At 44.7% G+C, this 18,477-nt stretch overlaps 1 protein-coding gene across 1 annotated transcript in view; it reads left to right on the plus strand.

The window, feature by feature from the left end:
* afdna (afadin, adherens junction formation factor a) overlaps nucleotides 1–18,477 on the plus strand; it is a 79,738-nt gene that overhangs the window by 29,140 nt on the left and 32,121 nt on the right. The window contains exons 7-18 of the mRNA XM_070925448.1: nucleotides 695–779; nucleotides 1,006–1,155; nucleotides 3,290–3,334; nucleotides 4,257–4,351; nucleotides 4,976–5,226; nucleotides 8,606–8,722; nucleotides 9,663–9,731; nucleotides 9,815–9,882; nucleotides 12,062–12,267; nucleotides 17,146–17,291; nucleotides 17,722–17,816; nucleotides 18,325–18,477. The exon at nucleotides 18,325–18,477 is cut by the window's right edge and continues 113 nt beyond it. Coding sequence (XP_070781549.1) covers nucleotides 695–779; nucleotides 1,006–1,155; nucleotides 3,290–3,334; nucleotides 4,257–4,351; nucleotides 4,976–5,226; nucleotides 8,606–8,722; nucleotides 9,663–9,731; nucleotides 9,815–9,882; nucleotides 12,062–12,267; nucleotides 17,146–17,291; nucleotides 17,722–17,816; nucleotides 18,325–18,477 — 1,480 coding nt within the window. The remainder of the gene's footprint in view (nucleotides 1–694; nucleotides 780–1,005; nucleotides 1,156–3,289; nucleotides 3,335–4,256; nucleotides 4,352–4,975; nucleotides 5,227–8,605; nucleotides 8,723–9,662; nucleotides 9,732–9,814; nucleotides 9,883–12,061; nucleotides 12,268–17,145; nucleotides 17,292–17,721; nucleotides 17,817–18,324) is intronic.

An 18,477-nucleotide genomic window follows, 5' to 3' on the forward strand; every position in this document is an offset into this window, starting at 1 on the left:
TGGCTATGGCCAATCATATGAAATGACTGCTGCTCCCACAGCCAGTACAGTGGAAGACCCTCCAGAGACCACACACACACACACACACACCCCGTTGATAGTCAGCTGCAATTTGCTGATGACACTAAAGCACAGGGAAAGTCCATTAGGTTAGTGAGCATGAGAAATAAGCACTAGCATACTAGCTTGTAGCATGTCAGCTAGTGAGTTTATGTTTGAGAGGGGAGTGTTAACTGAGATGAGACTGAACAGGACGAAGATATGTAGGGCAACTGTGATATTCTGTAAAGAAATACAACAAAATTACAATATTTATGAAGCCTGAGAACATCGCAATTTCCTTTTTGAAAAGGAAACCCAGGGGAGAGCAGCACTGTTCTCTGTCCTCGAAAATGGTTCCCCACAACAACTTAAAAAAATGAATGTTCTGCAACAAGGGAGTCCCGACACTTAAAATCCAATCCATATTTCAGACAGTCTAATGTGGTAAACCACTTTATTTTTAGCAAACCACAACACATTAAGTAACTCTTTAGCTAAGATCTTGAAATCAGTGCTGGACCCTCCGGACATGAGAAACTTTTAATAGATACTATCTGTGGCAGTAATTAAAATGCGGCCCTGTCGTCGGTGAGCTTTGGTTTATTTACTTGCTCGACTGGCTGATTGTCGCTTCTCCCGTTTTTCCGCGCAGCAAGACGATAAGTCGGGCAAGGAGGCGATTCTGGACGACACTGAGTGTCCACTGCAGATCTTCAGGGACTGGCCTGCTGACAGAGGTAACACACACACACACACACACACTCACAAAAACGCCATTTCTCACAATAAATTTAGAGTGTGCTGCTCTCACACTCTGTTCCTCCTTTTTCTTGATCGCTACCGCCCCCTCCTGCTGCCTTACAGTCATTACAACTTGTGTCAGTACACCCCTCGCTCTTGTGGTGTCCTTCGCTCACTCAGATTTCACTGTAATATGCTAAATGTCATCATGTCCTGTGTCAGGAGCGCTAGTGTTCCAGCTGAAGAAGAGACCCCCGGACTACCAGGGGAGGAAGGGACGGAAAGTGGACGACAAGGGCCTGCGGGGGAAGGACGGCAGCAGTAGCTCCCTGCCGCCCGAGAAACTGCCTTACCTGGTGGAGCTGAGCCCAGGTAGAGGCCACGACACATCCACACCATAGTGTCCGCTCCTGTACCTGTGACGTCTTAGAGCTACTGTCACGGCAGGTGGTGGCCAGCAGGCAGCCATGTAGCCGCAGTAAATAACATTTAGGGTCACTTGAAGGTGAGGCTGTCTTTCTCTCCCTGCTGAGGTGAGTGAAGCACATGTGGCCACTTCATGGATCCCAGCTGTTCTGCGGTTTCTGTTCCTACCAGCACAGGATTTCCTCAGCATATAAAAGCCACAGCAGGGAGGTCAAGAATCGCTGAAATCTATATCGGAGGCAGCTCTGAGAACTAGCTGTGGAATGATAGTGTATATGCTACCTCCATTCAACACCCCCCAAAGCACTGCAGCCTCATTCTGAATCCTTGAAGCGTTCTTTAATGATCCCTATTTATGGAATGAGAATGAATGGTGAGGGGGTTATTCGCAGATTTTTAGTACAGGAATATCTGCATCAACAATCCGACGCAGAGTTCAACCGACTTTTAAGTCGCACAAAAATGTCTCTGCAACGAAATCCTGCACCAGAGCTAGTGTCAATGCAGTGACCCAGTTTTCACGCAGGCCAGAGGAAGGATGAATGTGCCAGAATCCGACTGTTTTTTATGAAAGCTGACGGAATAAAACCGCTTTGAACAAACGTAAAAACCACATTTATGATGTATTTTGGATTTCTAGGTTTATTTTATATTCATGTTTAGTAGTTCAGTTTAGAACTTTATAGCTGAGCTAACTGCGAATTGCATACCCGTGTGACTTGAGGGTTTTTTTTCAAAAGGCACTGTGGGAAATGGAGTCTGAATTAGAAGTAGGGTTTGGCAGGTTGAGGGACTTGGAGTACAATAAAAGGTAAGTTGCTACATCTAAACTCCTGGAATGCGGTAAGAAATCCCTGTATGGAGACGTTATTGTGACCTATCGGAGCATTTTGGGAAACAAACCCTACCTGAGTCCTGCTAAATGTGACATCATCCAACCCTAACAGCTCGTTTCTTGCTACTGATCCCTCTCTCTTTAGCTTCCTCTTTGAATGTCACATGCCCCATGCCATTAACTTATCCGGTAGCCGAACTGGTTGGAACCGTAGGGCTGAAATGGCGTTGGGGAAACCAGTGGCTCTGGTCCAGGAATATACTAACACACCTACTTCATCCGCTGTCAGGTTGATGGGCCACTGTCCTGTGGGAAACAGCCAAGATGGGGACTTGATTTGGTAGCTGTAATAATAATGGGTGTTGGGTCTGTGTGAGTGTGTGTGTGTGTGTGTGTGTGTGTGTGTGAGTGTGTATTCCTACCGATACCAGTTTAGATCAGTGCAGTGGCTAAGATTAGTGTGTATAAGATGCCATGATCTGCTCGCCCTCAGGACTGTCAAAACCAGTGAGGTCCACATGTGTTAGCCAGATCCAATAGAATAACTCAGTGATTCCCTTGTCCTGCATCACACTGGCACCTCCATGATCAGATTCCGCCTTGCGATTAGATGCACTTTAGTGAACTTAGTGAAGTGTGAAATACAAACGAAAGTGTCTCATTTTACATGAGGTGTAACGCAAGTGCAAGAATACATTCCAAGGTATTCTGATAGCAAAACAACATTGTCAGTGAGAGTTGTTATCTGGTGGCACAGCAGCAAGCAGCTGTGGTTACAGGTAGTTCAGTCTACAGCACGAATTTAGGACGGCGGTTTAACTGATTAGCAGGTCTTTTGCTTGAGGTGCCATGTAGTAACTTGGTGTGTGTGTGTGTGTGTGTGTCATATTGATGTGAGCAGACAATGACAATTAGGACTTAATGCCTGGTAAAAACAGTATTTCATTATGTCGTAAATGTAGACAGTGAAAGGCCCCCAGAAATATTTCGTGTGTGTGTTTGTATGTCTCCATGCAATTAATGGGTTAACAAGGTAATGCTGCATTTTTCCTCCTTGCTGCATTTTCACCCTCTGCTATGTGTCTGTTTTCTTTCCCACCTTCTTATGGCATGGTGTGTCTGTCTGTCTGTCTGTCTGTCTGTCTGTCTGTCTGTCTGTCTGTGTGTGTGTGTGTGTGTGTGTGTGCGTGTGGGGCCTTGTGCATGTGTCCTTCTACCTCCGCACCTGCCTGCCTGTTTGCCTAGGGCGAGGGAATCACTATGCCTACTACGCCTATCGGCACCACGAAGGTAAAAAATCCACCACACCTCCTCTGTGTCTGTTGCAGTGGCTGATGGGATTGTTGGGGGAGATGCAGTGACCCCCTCCCCCCAACTCCCGATTATGATCAAACGCACACACACCCTCCCCCTAAATGTTGTGTCTGTGTTGTACTTGTAGTCCTTAGTAGGATTACTGCATAGGTTCCCCAGTAAACAAATGTTCATTCTGGCCATTTTAGCAAAAGCAATAGAAAGTGAATTCAGTTTTATTTTATTTAGCAATTTAGATTTAAGACTGCACTTCCTTTTATTATGGCAGTTTCAAGGAATAGTTTTGACATTTTGGAATAAATGCACATCCTTGCTGAGAGTTACATGAAAAGACTTAAGATTTTAAGTTAGCTTAGCCTAGCACAAAGACTGGAAACCTCATTATATTACTGTAAAAGGACCAAGCTGTCCTGGTAGCCTTCTTATATTAGCTTTCTGTTGATGTTGTTTTGTATTATTTTTAGAAGGTGGTTCTGAGGTTTTTCTGATACCCATTCATTTTTTTTCTCCCTGAATCCCCCCCCCCCCCCCCAGAGCAGCCAATGTTTCCCCTTTTTCTTTATTGAACTAATATGCTGCTTCGCTTTTACTAAACTCCTGTTTACTAATGATCAATAATTGCTCTGCACCCCCACCAACCACCCACAATAAATTATTTTTTTGCCGCATTAGCAGTGTATAATCCCCGTACACTCCCACATTGACTCTTTCCTGTTGAAATGATGGGTGGATTCTCTGCTGTCAGCCGCGTGTGCGCAGTCAACATGAGTGTGTGAGGTTGAGCGTGTACACTGCAGTACTTCTTGTTTGAAGTTTGATATGGCGGAGCACCCTGCCCAGTGTTAAACGTGAGCGTTTTTTTATGCGCTTGTATGTGTGTGTGTGTGTGTGTGTCTAGATGGGTCTGACTCACGGGACAAACCAAAGCTGTACCGACTTCAGCACAGCATCACCGAGGTCGGCTCAGACTGCACGGAGGACGGAGCCATCCAGGTAGCTACGTCACGAACACACCCACAGTTGTTTCAAAGTCAAACGGAAATCTGATTTTTTTTTTTTAAACGTCCATTTTTCAAGAGAGGATAGCTGTGTGTATTCCGTGCTATCCAGGTGTTAATGTTGGCAATGATTTCCACTACACATCATTTTTTTTTGGTTCATGTTATTTTAACACTGCTGCTCAGTGTTGTGTTCCTCCCACATTATAAAGAGGCGCGGGTCCAGTTAGCGTTAGCTGTCTCTCTTCCATGGGTCCTGTTGTGGCGTTTGCAAATGACCAGCCTGTCAAAAGTCACAGTCCTGGGGCCCGTTTTATTTTTGTCACGTTTCACAAATAATCAAAACAAACTCTGTGAGACTATTGTTTTTTTAGTGCACCAATCAGTGCAGAGATTACAGAATTTCATCTTTTTGGTAATTACAATTTCAATCAAGTAAATACACAAGTCAAAACAAACACAAAGGATATGTAAACTGATTTCTTAGCAACAATGGACTTTCATTTAAAGTGATGTTCCAACCTGATGCTCCCGGTGTAGCTGCTGTGTTTGTGTGTGTTTGTGTGTGTGTGTGTGTGTGGGTTTAGTTTCTGATGTACCCGCCACTGTGTGTCTCCAGCTGCTAGGTCCGGGGATCCTGCCCCACCACTGCAACCTCATGCACAGCGAAGGCATGGTGACGGTGACGCCGCACGGCCCCGACGCAGACACCTTCGTCGACGGGCAGCGGGTTACCGAGACGACGGTGCTGCGCTCGGGCTCCACCCTCCAGTTTGGTTCCACGCACGTCTTTAAGTTTGTGGACCCGATGTTCGACCAGGGAGGGAAGCGAGAACCCTCCGCCATGATGAGGAGCCGGCACAAGTCCGGGTGAGGGGAAAGGAGGAGGTCGTGTTTTCACCTCGCTGCTCCTTCCTATCTGCCTCTTTCTCTTTTGCTTTCTTCTTCCTCCTCATCTTCCTGTGATTTTACCCCCCCCTTCTCATCCTCCGCACAGGCTGCTTTCTGAAGTTTGTGAACAGAAAAAAAAAAAAGAAGAAGAGGGTGTTATTGTAGATGAAGGGAGGAGAGGATGAGGTTTGGAGTTGGCAGGCAGAGCGAGAGATGAAGGGAAGGAAAAGGGGGAGGAGGAGGAGGAGGAGGAGGAGGAAAGTCTGGGCTTGGACGGATGGAGAGAGCGAGAAAATGAGAGGAGAGGAAGAGCGGAGGTCTCGGGTTATGGCAGGCAGGCGGGCCGCCCTCTAATCTGATCAGCATGGTGTTGGGTGTGGCCTCCTGCTCGCTGTGGTTCCACACAGAAGACAAGAGAGACAGAGCACAGCAGATAAGAGGAGAGTGAGCTGGCGAGGGATGAGTGGAGGACAAGAAAAAGAGGCTTTGAGTTTGAATTGAATGGCCCTTTAATGACTCATTGGATGACTAGCACTGGGAGAAAGAGAGAGAGGTGTGTAAGTAACCAACACTGAAACTCATTGCTTTGTGTTTCTGCATGAATTAGTTCTTTTTATATGTATAAGCAAGACTAGGAGTAAACACGTTCTGGTTTCTCCTGTATCGTGTGGCTTATGAAATGTGAGGTTTCCAACTTTCTGAAGTGCTTCCTAAAGTTGACTCGAGTCTTGAACGTATTGAAAGTCCTTCAAAGTCGATGGCCGAGTGACAGATTTGTCTTTTACATGCGCTGCACCAGAAGGGAATGAACCTTTTTTTTTAATTTTTTTTTTTATTCAAGTATCTCGAAGAAAAAGATAAATAGAAAACCGCGAAATGATTGGTGAATTTTTTTATCCTTGTTGGCCTTGAACGCTGTTAAGATAGACCCAAAATGGCACCTCAGTGTAGCGTTTGAAATAGGAGATTTAAATAGGAGTGTTTTGCTCATTTTTAAACCAAACAACAAACAAAATGAATGTTGACATTCTGTTAATCGCATTTAGTCTCTCAGAGGGGTTTGAGAGCCTCCAGTACAGGTTTGCATTCCAAACACTGATCAGGTGACTTCTGATTAGCACCTTCCGCCACAGAGGAAGATGTAATCAGCAAGAGCACCCTGCAGGCTCCTTGTGTGTGTTTGGTTTTTTGTTTTGTTTGTTGTTGTTGTTGGTTTTTTTTTTGTTTGTTTTACTTTTGTTGGGAAAGATCATCGCTAATATATTATATTCAGTCCATCACAAGAAAGACGCCGATTGGCCGATACGTGGGCCCCTTAATGTCCCGTAAGCCCGGCAGTTTCCTTTAAAATGAAATCAAATGGGTGACTACTTCGATTTGAATTTCTGTCTTTGTGTTGTGTTTTCACTTCTTCATTGACTTCATTTTCTGTGGGGGCAGAAAGCTTTAATCCACAGTTAATACCGCCGTCCAGAACCTGATTACACGAGAGAGAGGGAGGGAGAGAGAGAGAGGGAGAGAGAGGGAGGGAGGGAGGGAGAGAGGGAGAGAGGGAGGGAGGGAGGGAGGGATAAAATAAAAATCAGTGATGGAATAGAGTCTTTCTGCACTTTGTTCTGGTTTATGTCTTTACTGTTGTGGTTCAGTCTCATCGCTCTCGTCAGTGCCGCTGCAAGGCAGCTGTTTTCAGTGATGGCTGGTGGTGTGCAAAACAGAGCTGAAGGAAAGGTGAATGTCGGACTTGCGTACGAAACCCCACCGCTGTACGGTTTTCTGGGCTCCTTTCCAATGTTCTGCCGGCGCAAACGTACAAGGGTACCCCACTCATTTGGAGTTGGAGACGCATCACGATGTTTAGGGGGGCTGATTAGAGCCACAGTTTTTGGCACGACGACGGATCTTTAAGATCGGAGCTGTTTGGCAGCGGGAACGGATGATCTCGTAGCGCATTGCGAGCGTTCAGAACTTTAATTTCCCGCCCCTCAACGAGTGTTCCACATTGGTCAGTGAGAGAAGAGCCTGAAAGAAGGGAAAACACGCCGGATGTCTGGAAAGAAACATAATCCGCCACTGAGTTTGATTTGTTAGCTTCCCTTTATCTTGGATTATTATTATAAATGAAATGCCATCCAGACCCTCTATAGAATGCTTCATAAACAGGGGGGGGGGGCACTTTTAAGCTGTAATTCATCCTTTATTTTATGTTTATTTTATGGATTTGCAGGTGGAATTGTTTTTGCCTGTTGGTTTTGAGAACAGTAACCTAACCAGACAGCACGGCGACGAGTTGCTTTGACCGCCTGAACTAGACGTATCAAGAGTTCTGTGATGTGGTTGAAACATATCCCTTGACTATTGACCCCCCCCTTCCCCCGCGGCTCCTTTAAACAAGCAACCTTTTGCCCCTTTCATTGAATAAATACTGCTGTTTTCTTAATCTGTGCTTATGTGGGAGGATCAGAGTGTGCTACCAAGTCGGACTTTACATTTTTCCAACTGTTGAGTGCGCGTGAGATAACATGTCGGTCATGTGTGAGCTGTTAAGAAACCCTTGTTGAAGTTGCTCGACGTCCCGCCAGATCCATATTCTTCATATGTGTCCATCAGTAATTCATTTTTGTTTGGGGGAGTTCAAAGGGGTCAAAGGAAGCAAATTTGTTTCCCCATATCCGCTGTAAATGTGTCGACTGGAAGAGGGTTTGGATTGGCACTCACAAAGGTTGAGAGGCTTTATCTGTGGGGTGTTAAAGTTGTCACGGTCAACATTTGATAGATAGAAAATCAGTAGTTCTCCGTCCGTGTAAGCACAGTCCTGCTGTTAATGGTTTAACCTACTTTGACCGCCGCTGGTTAATGTGTGCGCACCAAAGGCCTCCCTGTCGATGGAGCAGGGCACGAATGCTTTGTGTGTTTCTCTTGCTGTTTATTTTATATTGACGCCCCCCCCTGTCATGTGGGGCGTGAAAAGCAGAAGCCTGTCTTTTAAACCCGACTGCTGTCGCACTCAATTACTGTCACTCAAACACACACACACACATATATACATAACGTACCGGCTTTGCTGCCATGGCTTCTCTAATTAGACTGTTACGTAAGTGTGTGTGTGCATGTGTGTAACGCAAACTATCTATCCGTGTGTATTAGTGAGTCATTCATTTACTGCATCTCTGATCCAGCTCTCTCCTCCCCGACGATGAGATAGATAAGTGTGTGTGTGTGTGTGTGTGTGTGTGTGTGTGTGTGTGTGTGTGTGTGTTTGGATTAAGTCTGAGCTCTTGTCGTTATCAGTAATGAAAAGTCAGCTGTGCAGAGCGCAGTTCCTCATCTAAACCGCTGCATGTCTGTGTCTCTGCTGCAGCAGTGTACCAGAAACCACCTTCGACCTTCACGGAGACATCCACAGTGGAGCTGCCCTGCCTACCAGCAAGGTAACACACACACACACACACACACACTCACACACAGAGCTTTTGATGTTTTGCTGTGTGTATTAAGTGGCATCAGGAGAGAAAAGGTTGGAAAAGGTTGCTTCCCCAGTTGTAAAATTGCTCTCTTGTTCCAAGGAAAACCAATCGGGAGCTTGCATCCCTCTGTGTTCCACAAGTGTCACCACAGTGACACGTTTAGGGCTGAAAATAACAATTGTTTGCAATGTTAATTCATCTGCTGACTACTTTCTTGATTAGTCAATCAATTGTTTGGTCTGTCCGTCAAATGAATGCTTGTCAAAATGCTTGTTTTATCCAACCAGCAGTCACAACCCCAAAAAGATTCAATTATAATGAGTTTTTTTTTTTTTTACAAATATAAGCAGAATTTCCTCACATTTGTATAGCTGGAACAAGACGATATTTGGTATTTTTCTCTTTAGAAATGACCAAAACAATTCATTTATCATCAAAATTGCTGCAACTCATTATGCTGTTGTCCGATTCATTGAATAATTGACTCATTACAGTGGCTCAAACACATAGATACGTAAAAGTAAATACATTAGCAGTGCCTCTATGTGTGTTTGCAGTATGTTACAAGCTATCTTCTACTTGTTACTGTTGATTTTAAAGAGCAAGCGCAGATATTTGATCTGTTGGAGCACCAGGAAACTGTAAAAACAGCATCTGCTGCGCGTTGGATGTTCTGCCAGCGAATCTAGCACAAGACGCCGCGTCACCGCTCCCAAGCGGAGCCTCGTGAGACCATCGCTTTGATCAGACTTATCGCCTGGGATGCACCCATATAGAGGAGGATTTGAGTTGTCGTATGTTCAGATCGTCGACTGTCGACATTGTATGATGCAGTAGTCATTATCTGCATCTCTGCGCGTTCTCAAATCAGATCATCTTCAGGAAATTGAATCACGGTGAAACTGAATTTTGTTGGAGCTGCCTGACACCGTGTGTTCTGTGCGCGCAGAGCTCAGGAAAGCTGGAGATGGAGAGAGGCATGGTCAAACCCATGATCCGGGGAGAGCAGCAGGACAGCAGGTCAGACACACCCCTTTCTCCCTCGTCTTCGCCCTCCATCTTTGTCTCCTTCTCCTTCTCATGGTGTTGTCTTGTCTCAGCAGGTCTCAGGACATTTCGGCCGACAGAGCAGAGTTGACTCTGCCGGCCGGCATCGAGTTCAGAGACAACTGTAAGTACTGGAGCGTCTCGTTCTGCCCCTCTGCATTCCCCTCACTGTGTTAGAGAAAACAGTCAATAGCTGGAAACTATTGAACCCCCCCCCCCCTAGCTGTCTTTACAATGCTAATGCCTAACTGCTCTAGCTGCAGCAGTATGCAATACATATCTCGTATGTAAATTCAGAAACATTTCACATTTCCATGTCCAGCGCAGTACTTGCAGTATTGTGCCTTCTTACAGCCCTGATTCCTGATTCATTAATATGACTTCCGAGCGGCTTGTCTCAGCCTCTACGTTCCCTTTTCCACGGTGTGCGACTCGTGTTTGGCAGAAAAATCAGCTGGACGGGCTTCAAGCCTAAAAGCTTTGCTTCCTGTAATCGCAGCAACAATAACGCAGTTGAGTTGACGTCGTTTAAAGATGATAAATTGAGCACTTGAATTTAATTAGGTTGAATTAGGTTCTCCTTTTTTTTTTTTTTTATTAAGGGATAGTTAAGTGGTGTTTTCAAAAGGGCTTTTTTGGGGGGTTAAACTGCTGGAGTAGAAATGTCTTATTCTCAGTTGGGCTGCGCAGCTCAGTACTATTTCATTAATACAGGGAAGGCTTAAGTGTAGTCAACCGGTTGAACTCCTGATCTTAGCCATGTAATTTTTGGATGTCTTTTTCTCCTATTGTTTTTTTTATAAGATGAAATCAATCAGAAAAGGGCTGGCTTCGGTCGGTAAAATGGTCTTAAATTAGTTCCAGGCCGCATTAAAACGTCTTAAAAAGCCTTGTAAGTTTGGTTTCCTGACGCCCGATGTTTCCCACACTCTCTGCAGCTCTAAGCTCATCTAGCTGTTTATTCTGTCTTTCTAACACTTCATGTTTATTAACTTTAGTTGTGCTCTGGGCCTTTAGTGCGTCTGCGTTTTGGCATGGTGTGAGATCGTCTGTTTTGCCAGCAGCGAAAGGAGACCCATGCCCACAATGCACTGGGAGAAACCATATCCTCGACGAGGCCAGACAGTGTGTTCAGGACAGTGACGCACATGCACCGTTGACATCTGGAGACTTGCTCTCGTCGTCAGGTTTTCACGAGGAGGGTTGCCGCCGCGCAGCTGCAACCGGTTTGACATCAAATACTTCAGCCACCAAACTGAACTGAAGGGAAATGACACCACAGTCAGGCTCACAGTGGTTTCATTGGTGTATCCCACATGACACATGTGCAGCCAAGCTCTGTGAGCAGCCAACCACCAAAGCGACTTAAACAAACTGCTTGCTGCAGCCCAAAAGGGGATTTTATTCCAGCCACTGTCTTCCACCCCTGGCGTGATACATAAAGTACATTGCAGTGTGATTGCACGTACATATTATGGAGTCGCTCGGTTGTCTGTGAGAAGTCCTCAACATGATTTCAGATTCCACAGAACTATACATGGATGCTTCAGTTATTATCAGCGCTTGTAAGATAAGCAGTAATATGCAGTAACTATGCGATAGGAGTAACGGCAGTATTATTAATAGTCAAACTAATAGAACAGTAGTCGTGGCAGCAGTAGTGGTAGAATCCACTTACAGCGGAGGCAAGGGGCTGCATTGGTGGAGATGTGTTGTTTCAGGTACCAGTCAGGCGATGACATGCAATCCAGGAAGGCCAGTTTTATAATATGCAGCCGCACAGGATTGTATCTCTCGCCGCGACAATCGCCAGGTAGAATTAGGCCGTAGGTGTCGGAAAGTAATCAGCCAGGAATGTGCGCTTACATGCATTTGATTGGCCGACGCCTTCTCTCCGGACATGACCTTTTAGTATTGGTTGTAGCAGCAACAGTAACACTGTACATGTAGCAGGATATAGTTTAGCAGACGTGGTAATATATTTGACGTTTGCTGTGTGAAGCTCTTCTCTCCCCCCCCCCCCAGGTTAATATTGTATTTGATAATTGTATGAATTTATTTATTTATTTATTTATCCTGCCTCTGCCCGTTTCCTGAAACAATTTCCTTTTAAAGTAAAACCTATTCCATGTTGGCACGAACGTATGACCCATCAGGAGCTTCCGCTGAATGATCTCAACATAGGCGCTGGCTCAAGATCTGTCTAATTATCTGATTCTCTCTGTGTGTGTGTGTGTGTGTGTGTGTGTGTGTGTGTGTGTGTGTGTGTGTGTGTGTGTGTGTGTGTGTGTGCGCCCGTCCAGCTGAAGACACCTTCCTGTCAGCCATCATCAACTACACCAACAGCTCCACGGTCCACTTCAAACTCTCGCCCACCTACGTCCTGTACATGGCCTGCCGCTACGTCATGTCGCCTTCTTACCGGCCTGACATGTCGCCGTCCGAGCGGACGCACAAGGTCATCGCCATCGTCAACAAGATGGTGAGCATGATGGAGGGAGTCATCCAGGTCAGTAACACGAATCTTTATTATTATTCTTTTTGTGTGTGTGCGCTTGTCAGGTTGAATATGATTCACTTGTACCTTTTCTCCGTGTGTTTGGCCACACTTCTTCATACCGCTGTTATTTATGTATGTACTTGCATCCTCGCTTGTGTTGAAACGTTTGAATTGTGTGATGTTTTGCTTAACCCCCCCCCCCCTCCCCCATTTACTGTATTCTTACAAACTACTGCACTTGTAGCTGTTGTAAGGCAGTGTGTCTGTATATGTATGTTTCTTGCAGCTCTCTCTCTCTCCACAGTTACCTCTGTTGTACCAGTCTGAGCTTTTTTTTTTTGTCTGTCTGTTTGTCTACCTGTCGGTGTTAAATGCTCGTGGTGTGAGGCCTGCTATGACACAACATAGTGTGCTAGCATGGAGCTATCGCTGATCACGAGGGCTGGAAATGTACTCATATGACAGCCGAGTGCTCGGGCAACAAAAAGTCTTTTACAAATGCGTCAGTCTTTCAGAACAAAGTAAAACTTAAAGGTTTCTTTGAGTTCTTTCCTTACCGAGGCTCAATAAAATGCAAATGCCATTTTCTTTTTTTTTTCTTTTTTTTTTCTTTTTTTTATTGGTGCCATTCAGTTTTATTTGTGTAGCTCGCAGCCAGCAATTCACTGCCGTTGGCATGCAGTGAAGTTATGAAAGACAACACACACACACACACACACACACACACACACACACACACACACACTGTAAACCCTAATCTATTTCAGTCTGTGTGTAGTAGGATTTCAGTTTTTAATTTCGTTTTTAGTTTCGTGGAAATATCTTTAGCTTCTGAGGAGTACGGGAACGTTCTACCTTCCTACTTCCAGTAGGCTTATAATCTGCATTAGCGGGTTTTTAATCATCAAGAGATTAATTATCACATATTAACCAGGCACTCAACGAATCCAACAGAACAGGGTGTTTCTAAATCTTGAGTCTGCATGAGCAGCTTTGCTGTGTGAGACGCTCTGGGAGTTACACTCATCCCTTTCCAGTGCCCCGTGCATCCTGTATGTTAAACTAACTGCATTACTTTATTAACGTTTCCCTAAACGGATTACATGCACTGTTTTTCTTCTTTTTTTTTTTTCTTTCTTTCCAAACATCAATATGTGATTATGAAATGAAACGAGGTCAACATTATTATTATCGGTCCCAGTTCGTCTCTACACGGGGACACCCATGTCCCAGAAACTCCGCCGTCGCTCGTTTCCACAGAGAGGGTGCCGCCCTCTCAAAAACTGGAAGGGTTAGCCAAAGCTGCCCTGTTTTCTGCCATAAAGCAAACCGACAGCCTGACTTTATTCTCGGTGTTGGTCACATTTAGTGGTAATTATGCAGATTTATTAGACTCATTTATTCAGGGATTCATTTTCCTTTTTTTTAAGGACACCCTGCTCACATTTATACACTTGGCTCATATATTACCTTTTTATGTCCAGCTGGAATACAGAACTGAAAACCTTCTCCAACTGCCCCAAACCTGTAAAATGTACCAAAAAACGCTTGATACAGTTGGATTTTAGGTCATCAGTTAATCTTTAGAAATGTAACAGCGCTGTTTCTCGCCTTGTTTTGGCGATAAATGTCCTTCAGGCGGGCATTAGAGAGGCCTCTAAGCTGACCTCCCGCCAGTTAACCGATTCAAGATGGCTTTACATTGTAAACCCATGACCATGTGTGTGTCAAAGCGTATGTGTGTCTGTTACATGGTTGTGTCCATACTGTAGCTGTTGACGTGTTTTCTCTCTGTCCTGTGAACGTGTCCTCCTCCTCCTCCTCCTCCTCCTCTTCCTCCTCCTCCTCCTCCTCCTACCCCACCCCCCCCTCCTTCCATCCAGGAAATTCCTGAAGGGGATCAGGTAGGATAGCACAATAGCACACCATGATACGGCTGCTACAGACTCGTCTACCTCCCTCACTCACTTTCTCTCTCTCTCTCTCTCTCTCTGTATCTCTCTCTCTCTCTTTCTCTTGGTGTGTGGCGACATGGATAAAATAGCAGACGTTCACCTCAATGGCTTTCACGCTACTCACCGTTTGTACAAAATCTGTAACCAGCTGGTAGATGACTCAATGTTCTGCCTTTTAAAGAAACTTCAACTTCAAATCATCCATGCCTACTTAAAGGAATTGTATTTTCGCTACAGAGCAGGTAACGAAGGAAATTAATAGTAGAAATATGACTTAAAAGTTGAATCTGTAGATTTCCTTCTGCGTACGGCTATGAAATAATGATGTGCCAGTAGAAAGGGTCAAAAGGGGCGTCCCCCTTGAGAAATAAGGAGTGAAACTCTAAATATACAGATTAAAAACTATTTAGTGTTTGCATACAGCCAGAGCTGAAACAATGAATAGATGGACATCATTTAATCGGCATCATTGATCATTTATTAGTCGTCACGGTTACAGCCAAATGTCCGAAGTGTGAGGACTTGCTTTTCTATGACTGGAAACCGAATACATTTTTGTTGGTCGAACAAAACAAGCTTTTTAAAGACGTCGCTTTTGGTCTTTTTCCTGACATTTTACAAAGTAAATGATTAATCAGTAATGAAAATAAATGCTAGTTGCAGCCACTGAATATTTAAAAAAAAAAAAATGCTAGATGTAAATGCTAATGTGCTAAATGACAGCAGAATATTTTCTTATAGCAGAAATCTATTTTTAGATAATACATTCAACTAAAATAGTCTAAATGTAGACTTTACACATATCCAGCAAACAGCAAATATATTCAGAAGGTGACAAATGACATTTCTAAACTAATTTTTATACATTATCTAAACCATAAATGCCTGATATTTGCAGCGGTACTCGAAGGCAGCATGAAGCACTTTGACCCGCACTAAGCTCTCTAGTAGTAATGTCCATAACGTTCCTTTGAAGGCAAATCAGATACCATGTTAAGGGTGTATGACGTGAAATCCTGTCGCTCCGCCTCATCCACCTCTTGGCTACCTCCCTTTGAATCTCTGCTCAGCTCATCTACCTCCTTCCGTTTCTCTCTTTACTGCTCTACTGTCTGCTTTTTTTTTGACCAGCCCTGCATCGTTGTTGCTGCTGCTTCTTTTTCTCCATTCTAACTAGAAATGTCAAATAAAGCCATAATAACGCGTCCTCCCACAGCTGGAAAACTAAGCAACAACAGCAACATCAACCCGACTAATTCCATTCAGCTTCCTGGACCTGCCTGGTACTAAAAAAAAAAAAAAAAGAAAAAAAAACACACCCCAAAAAACAGCAAAACCAAAGCAACCTGTCTTTTCCGTCATTGCGCCATCTTTAATTCTGGCCTCCATGTTGTGTGACATCATCGTCTTGCTTCTCCTACTCAACAGTGTGGATGAGAGACAAGTCCTCCGACTTCCTCTGCTTCATTTGTCTGTTTGAAAAGTCCATTTAATATGTTCAACCATCCCTCTGTGTTTCTTTTTTTTTTAAACGTTTCCTAAATGTTTTATTTTATTTAACGTTTTTGGATGCACTCGGCTCCATCTCTCATTCTCTGGCTGTTCTGAATGAAGGGTTTTTTTTCTCCTTTTTTCTTTGTTTTGTTTGATTTGTGTTCTGTTTTTTTTGTTTGTTTTTTTTCAAGGCGGGGATAGATGAGTGCAGGCGAGCGAGCTCCGCGCATTCCTCCCTCTCTGAGTGGCGGGGATATTAACCAATCAGCTCCTCAGACACTGAGCTCTGTCCTCCCGGTTGATCTCAGGACAAGAAAACTGTCCTTTTTAGACCGTAGACTGACATATGGAGCATAAACCGAGCATTGTTCAAAGTCTGATATCCACTCAGTGTTGGAGATAATTATGTCATTAATTATTCTCTGATATTATTACCCTGCTTTAGCGTGTCGCTGCTTGTTCACTCTGCACTCCTGCTTTGATGGATCACTTTACTTTGCAAGAGGCTCTGATTACATTTCTGCAGTGATGTGCAGCTACAGAGTTACAAAAACTGTAGGATAAATAATAGGCTAAGCTAGCTGTTCCCCCCCCCGCCCCCCCGTTTCCAGTCTTTATGCTAAGCCAAGCTAACGGCTGCTGGCGGTAGCCTTATATTTAACGGACAGACATGACGGATCAACCTTCTTTCCTAACCCTTGACAAGAAAGTGAAGTGTTGAAAATATCCGAAATATGCTTCAACAAATGTACCTTAGAGCTTAATGTCGATTGCAGGCTTCCACCGGTTGACCCATTTTGCGCTTTTGTCATGGGATTAGTCACGCTAACTGGGAAAGCATTTAAATGTGACCACAATATTTCCCTGATCTGTTGGAAATGAATAGGCTTCTGGTCTCTTGTCGACACGCGGCCCACAGTGAGAGTCTACGGTCTAAACACTGCTGAGTTTGTCAAAAAGGACCAGTTAGCGGAGGCGGCTAGTGTCTGGCGACCCGGTGAATGGACTTGTGTCTGGGAGGGGAAAGGAGTGGTCACCAATGTCTCTCGTAAAGTCGAAGTCGAAATCTGCGGCTCACTGTGTTGAGTTTTAGAGCTCACATTGGAGTGCTGAAGACGTGAAGAAGTGACGACACTTCCTTCGAGCGTCTTCTTTTCAAGTGACGTCGGTGACGGCCTGCCTTCTTCCTCCCCGGCACTGGGTTCGCTTAGAGGGAGGGGTGGGCGGGGCATGAGTCTATCCCTGAAGTAACAACTGCTCCTTCTGGCTGCCACTCAAACAGAAACCCCTCTCCTACCCTCTTCTTCTTTTTCTTTTAATTTATTTTTTTCAATTTTTAAACTCTCCAGTCTGTCCTTTGTCCTGCTGCTCTTAACAACGTTCTGTATGTTTGTTTGTTTGTTTCTCTTTGTGTGTGGCTGTGATTGGTCCGCTGCAGAAGCAGAAGAACATTGCAGGAGCGCTGGCTTTCTGGATGGCCAACGCCTCGGAGCTGCTCAACTTCATCAAGCAGGACCGAGACCTGAATCGCATCACGCTGGACGCCCAGGACATCCTCGCCCATCTGGTTCAGATGGCTTTCAAGTCAGTCTGTGTGTGTGTGTGTGTGAGAGGTTATTACAGACGGGGAAAGTCAGGGCTTTTGGTCGGTTCTATGTGAAAGTCCAGGAGTGTGTTTGATTAAACTAGTTGGAACCCAAGCTCGTTTTCAGCTCATCTGTAGCTGAAAGGTGTTCAAAAGTAGGAAAAAATGACCTTTCATCCTACATGGACACGGCAACATTTCCACTGTAAATGGTACCTCATTATGATCTTACAAATAAATCAAGATCAAAAGAATACAAAAAAAACACAAACATTATCTCAACAAGGAAATTCCGGTCGAAACGTTGTCACGTCCATGTACAATAAGAGAAGAAGTGGGAACAAGATAATGGTGTGCATTTTCATCTCTGTTGTTTGATGGTGAAGTCTGTTGCCTTTTTAAACAAGCTGTAACTCGTGTGTCGCGCAGGTACCTGGTCCACTGTCTCCAGGCGGACCTGAACAACTACATGCCTGCCTTCCTGGACGACCCAGAGGAACACAATCCACAGAGACCCAAGATCGGTAATATACACAAACGCATGCGGTATCCAGGTAACGTTCTAGAGCAGTGAACCCTTTAAATGAAGCGGTGTCCACTAGCGTCAGGTTGTAGATGTCTGTGAGCTCCGAGCAGAGTGCTTTTTATTTCCCAAGATAAAAATGAATATGTGTGTTTTTGTTCTATTGTGTTTTGCCTTGGCTGTCCACGGCAGGAAAATGGTTTATGATATCTGGCCAAGCCCCTATGAAACCGACAATCCACAAAGACCGATATCGGTGGCTTTACACAGACAGTGGAGTTAGTGAAAGAAAGTTTGGAGACACTTGAAGAGAGCGAGAGAGTCTCATATGTCTTTGTTTTAAATGTTTTCATTGTGAAGCAACCTCATGTCAGCAACATATAACGCTGTTCAAGTCTTCTGATCGTAACCTGTCTCGGCTCCTAATGCGAAATGAATGGTTGAACATATATCTGGTCCTCTCCAAATTGTGTCTTTGTCGTCGCATCGCGTGTTCCTTCTCTTTGCAGAGGACGTCCTGCACACCCTGACGGGGGCCATGTCGCTACTGCGGCGGTGCCGGGTCAACGCCGCCCTGACCATCCAGCTCTTCTCGCAGCTCTTCCACTTCATCAACATGTGGCTCTTCAACAAGCTGGTGACGGACACAGACTCGGGGCTGT

This window comes from Enoplosus armatus, chromosome 19, assembly GCF_043641665.1.
Source record: "Enoplosus armatus isolate fEnoArm2 chromosome 19, fEnoArm2.hap1, whole genome shotgun sequence".
Lineage (NCBI taxonomy): Eukaryota > Metazoa > Chordata > Actinopteri > Centrarchiformes > Enoplosidae > Enoplosus > Enoplosus armatus.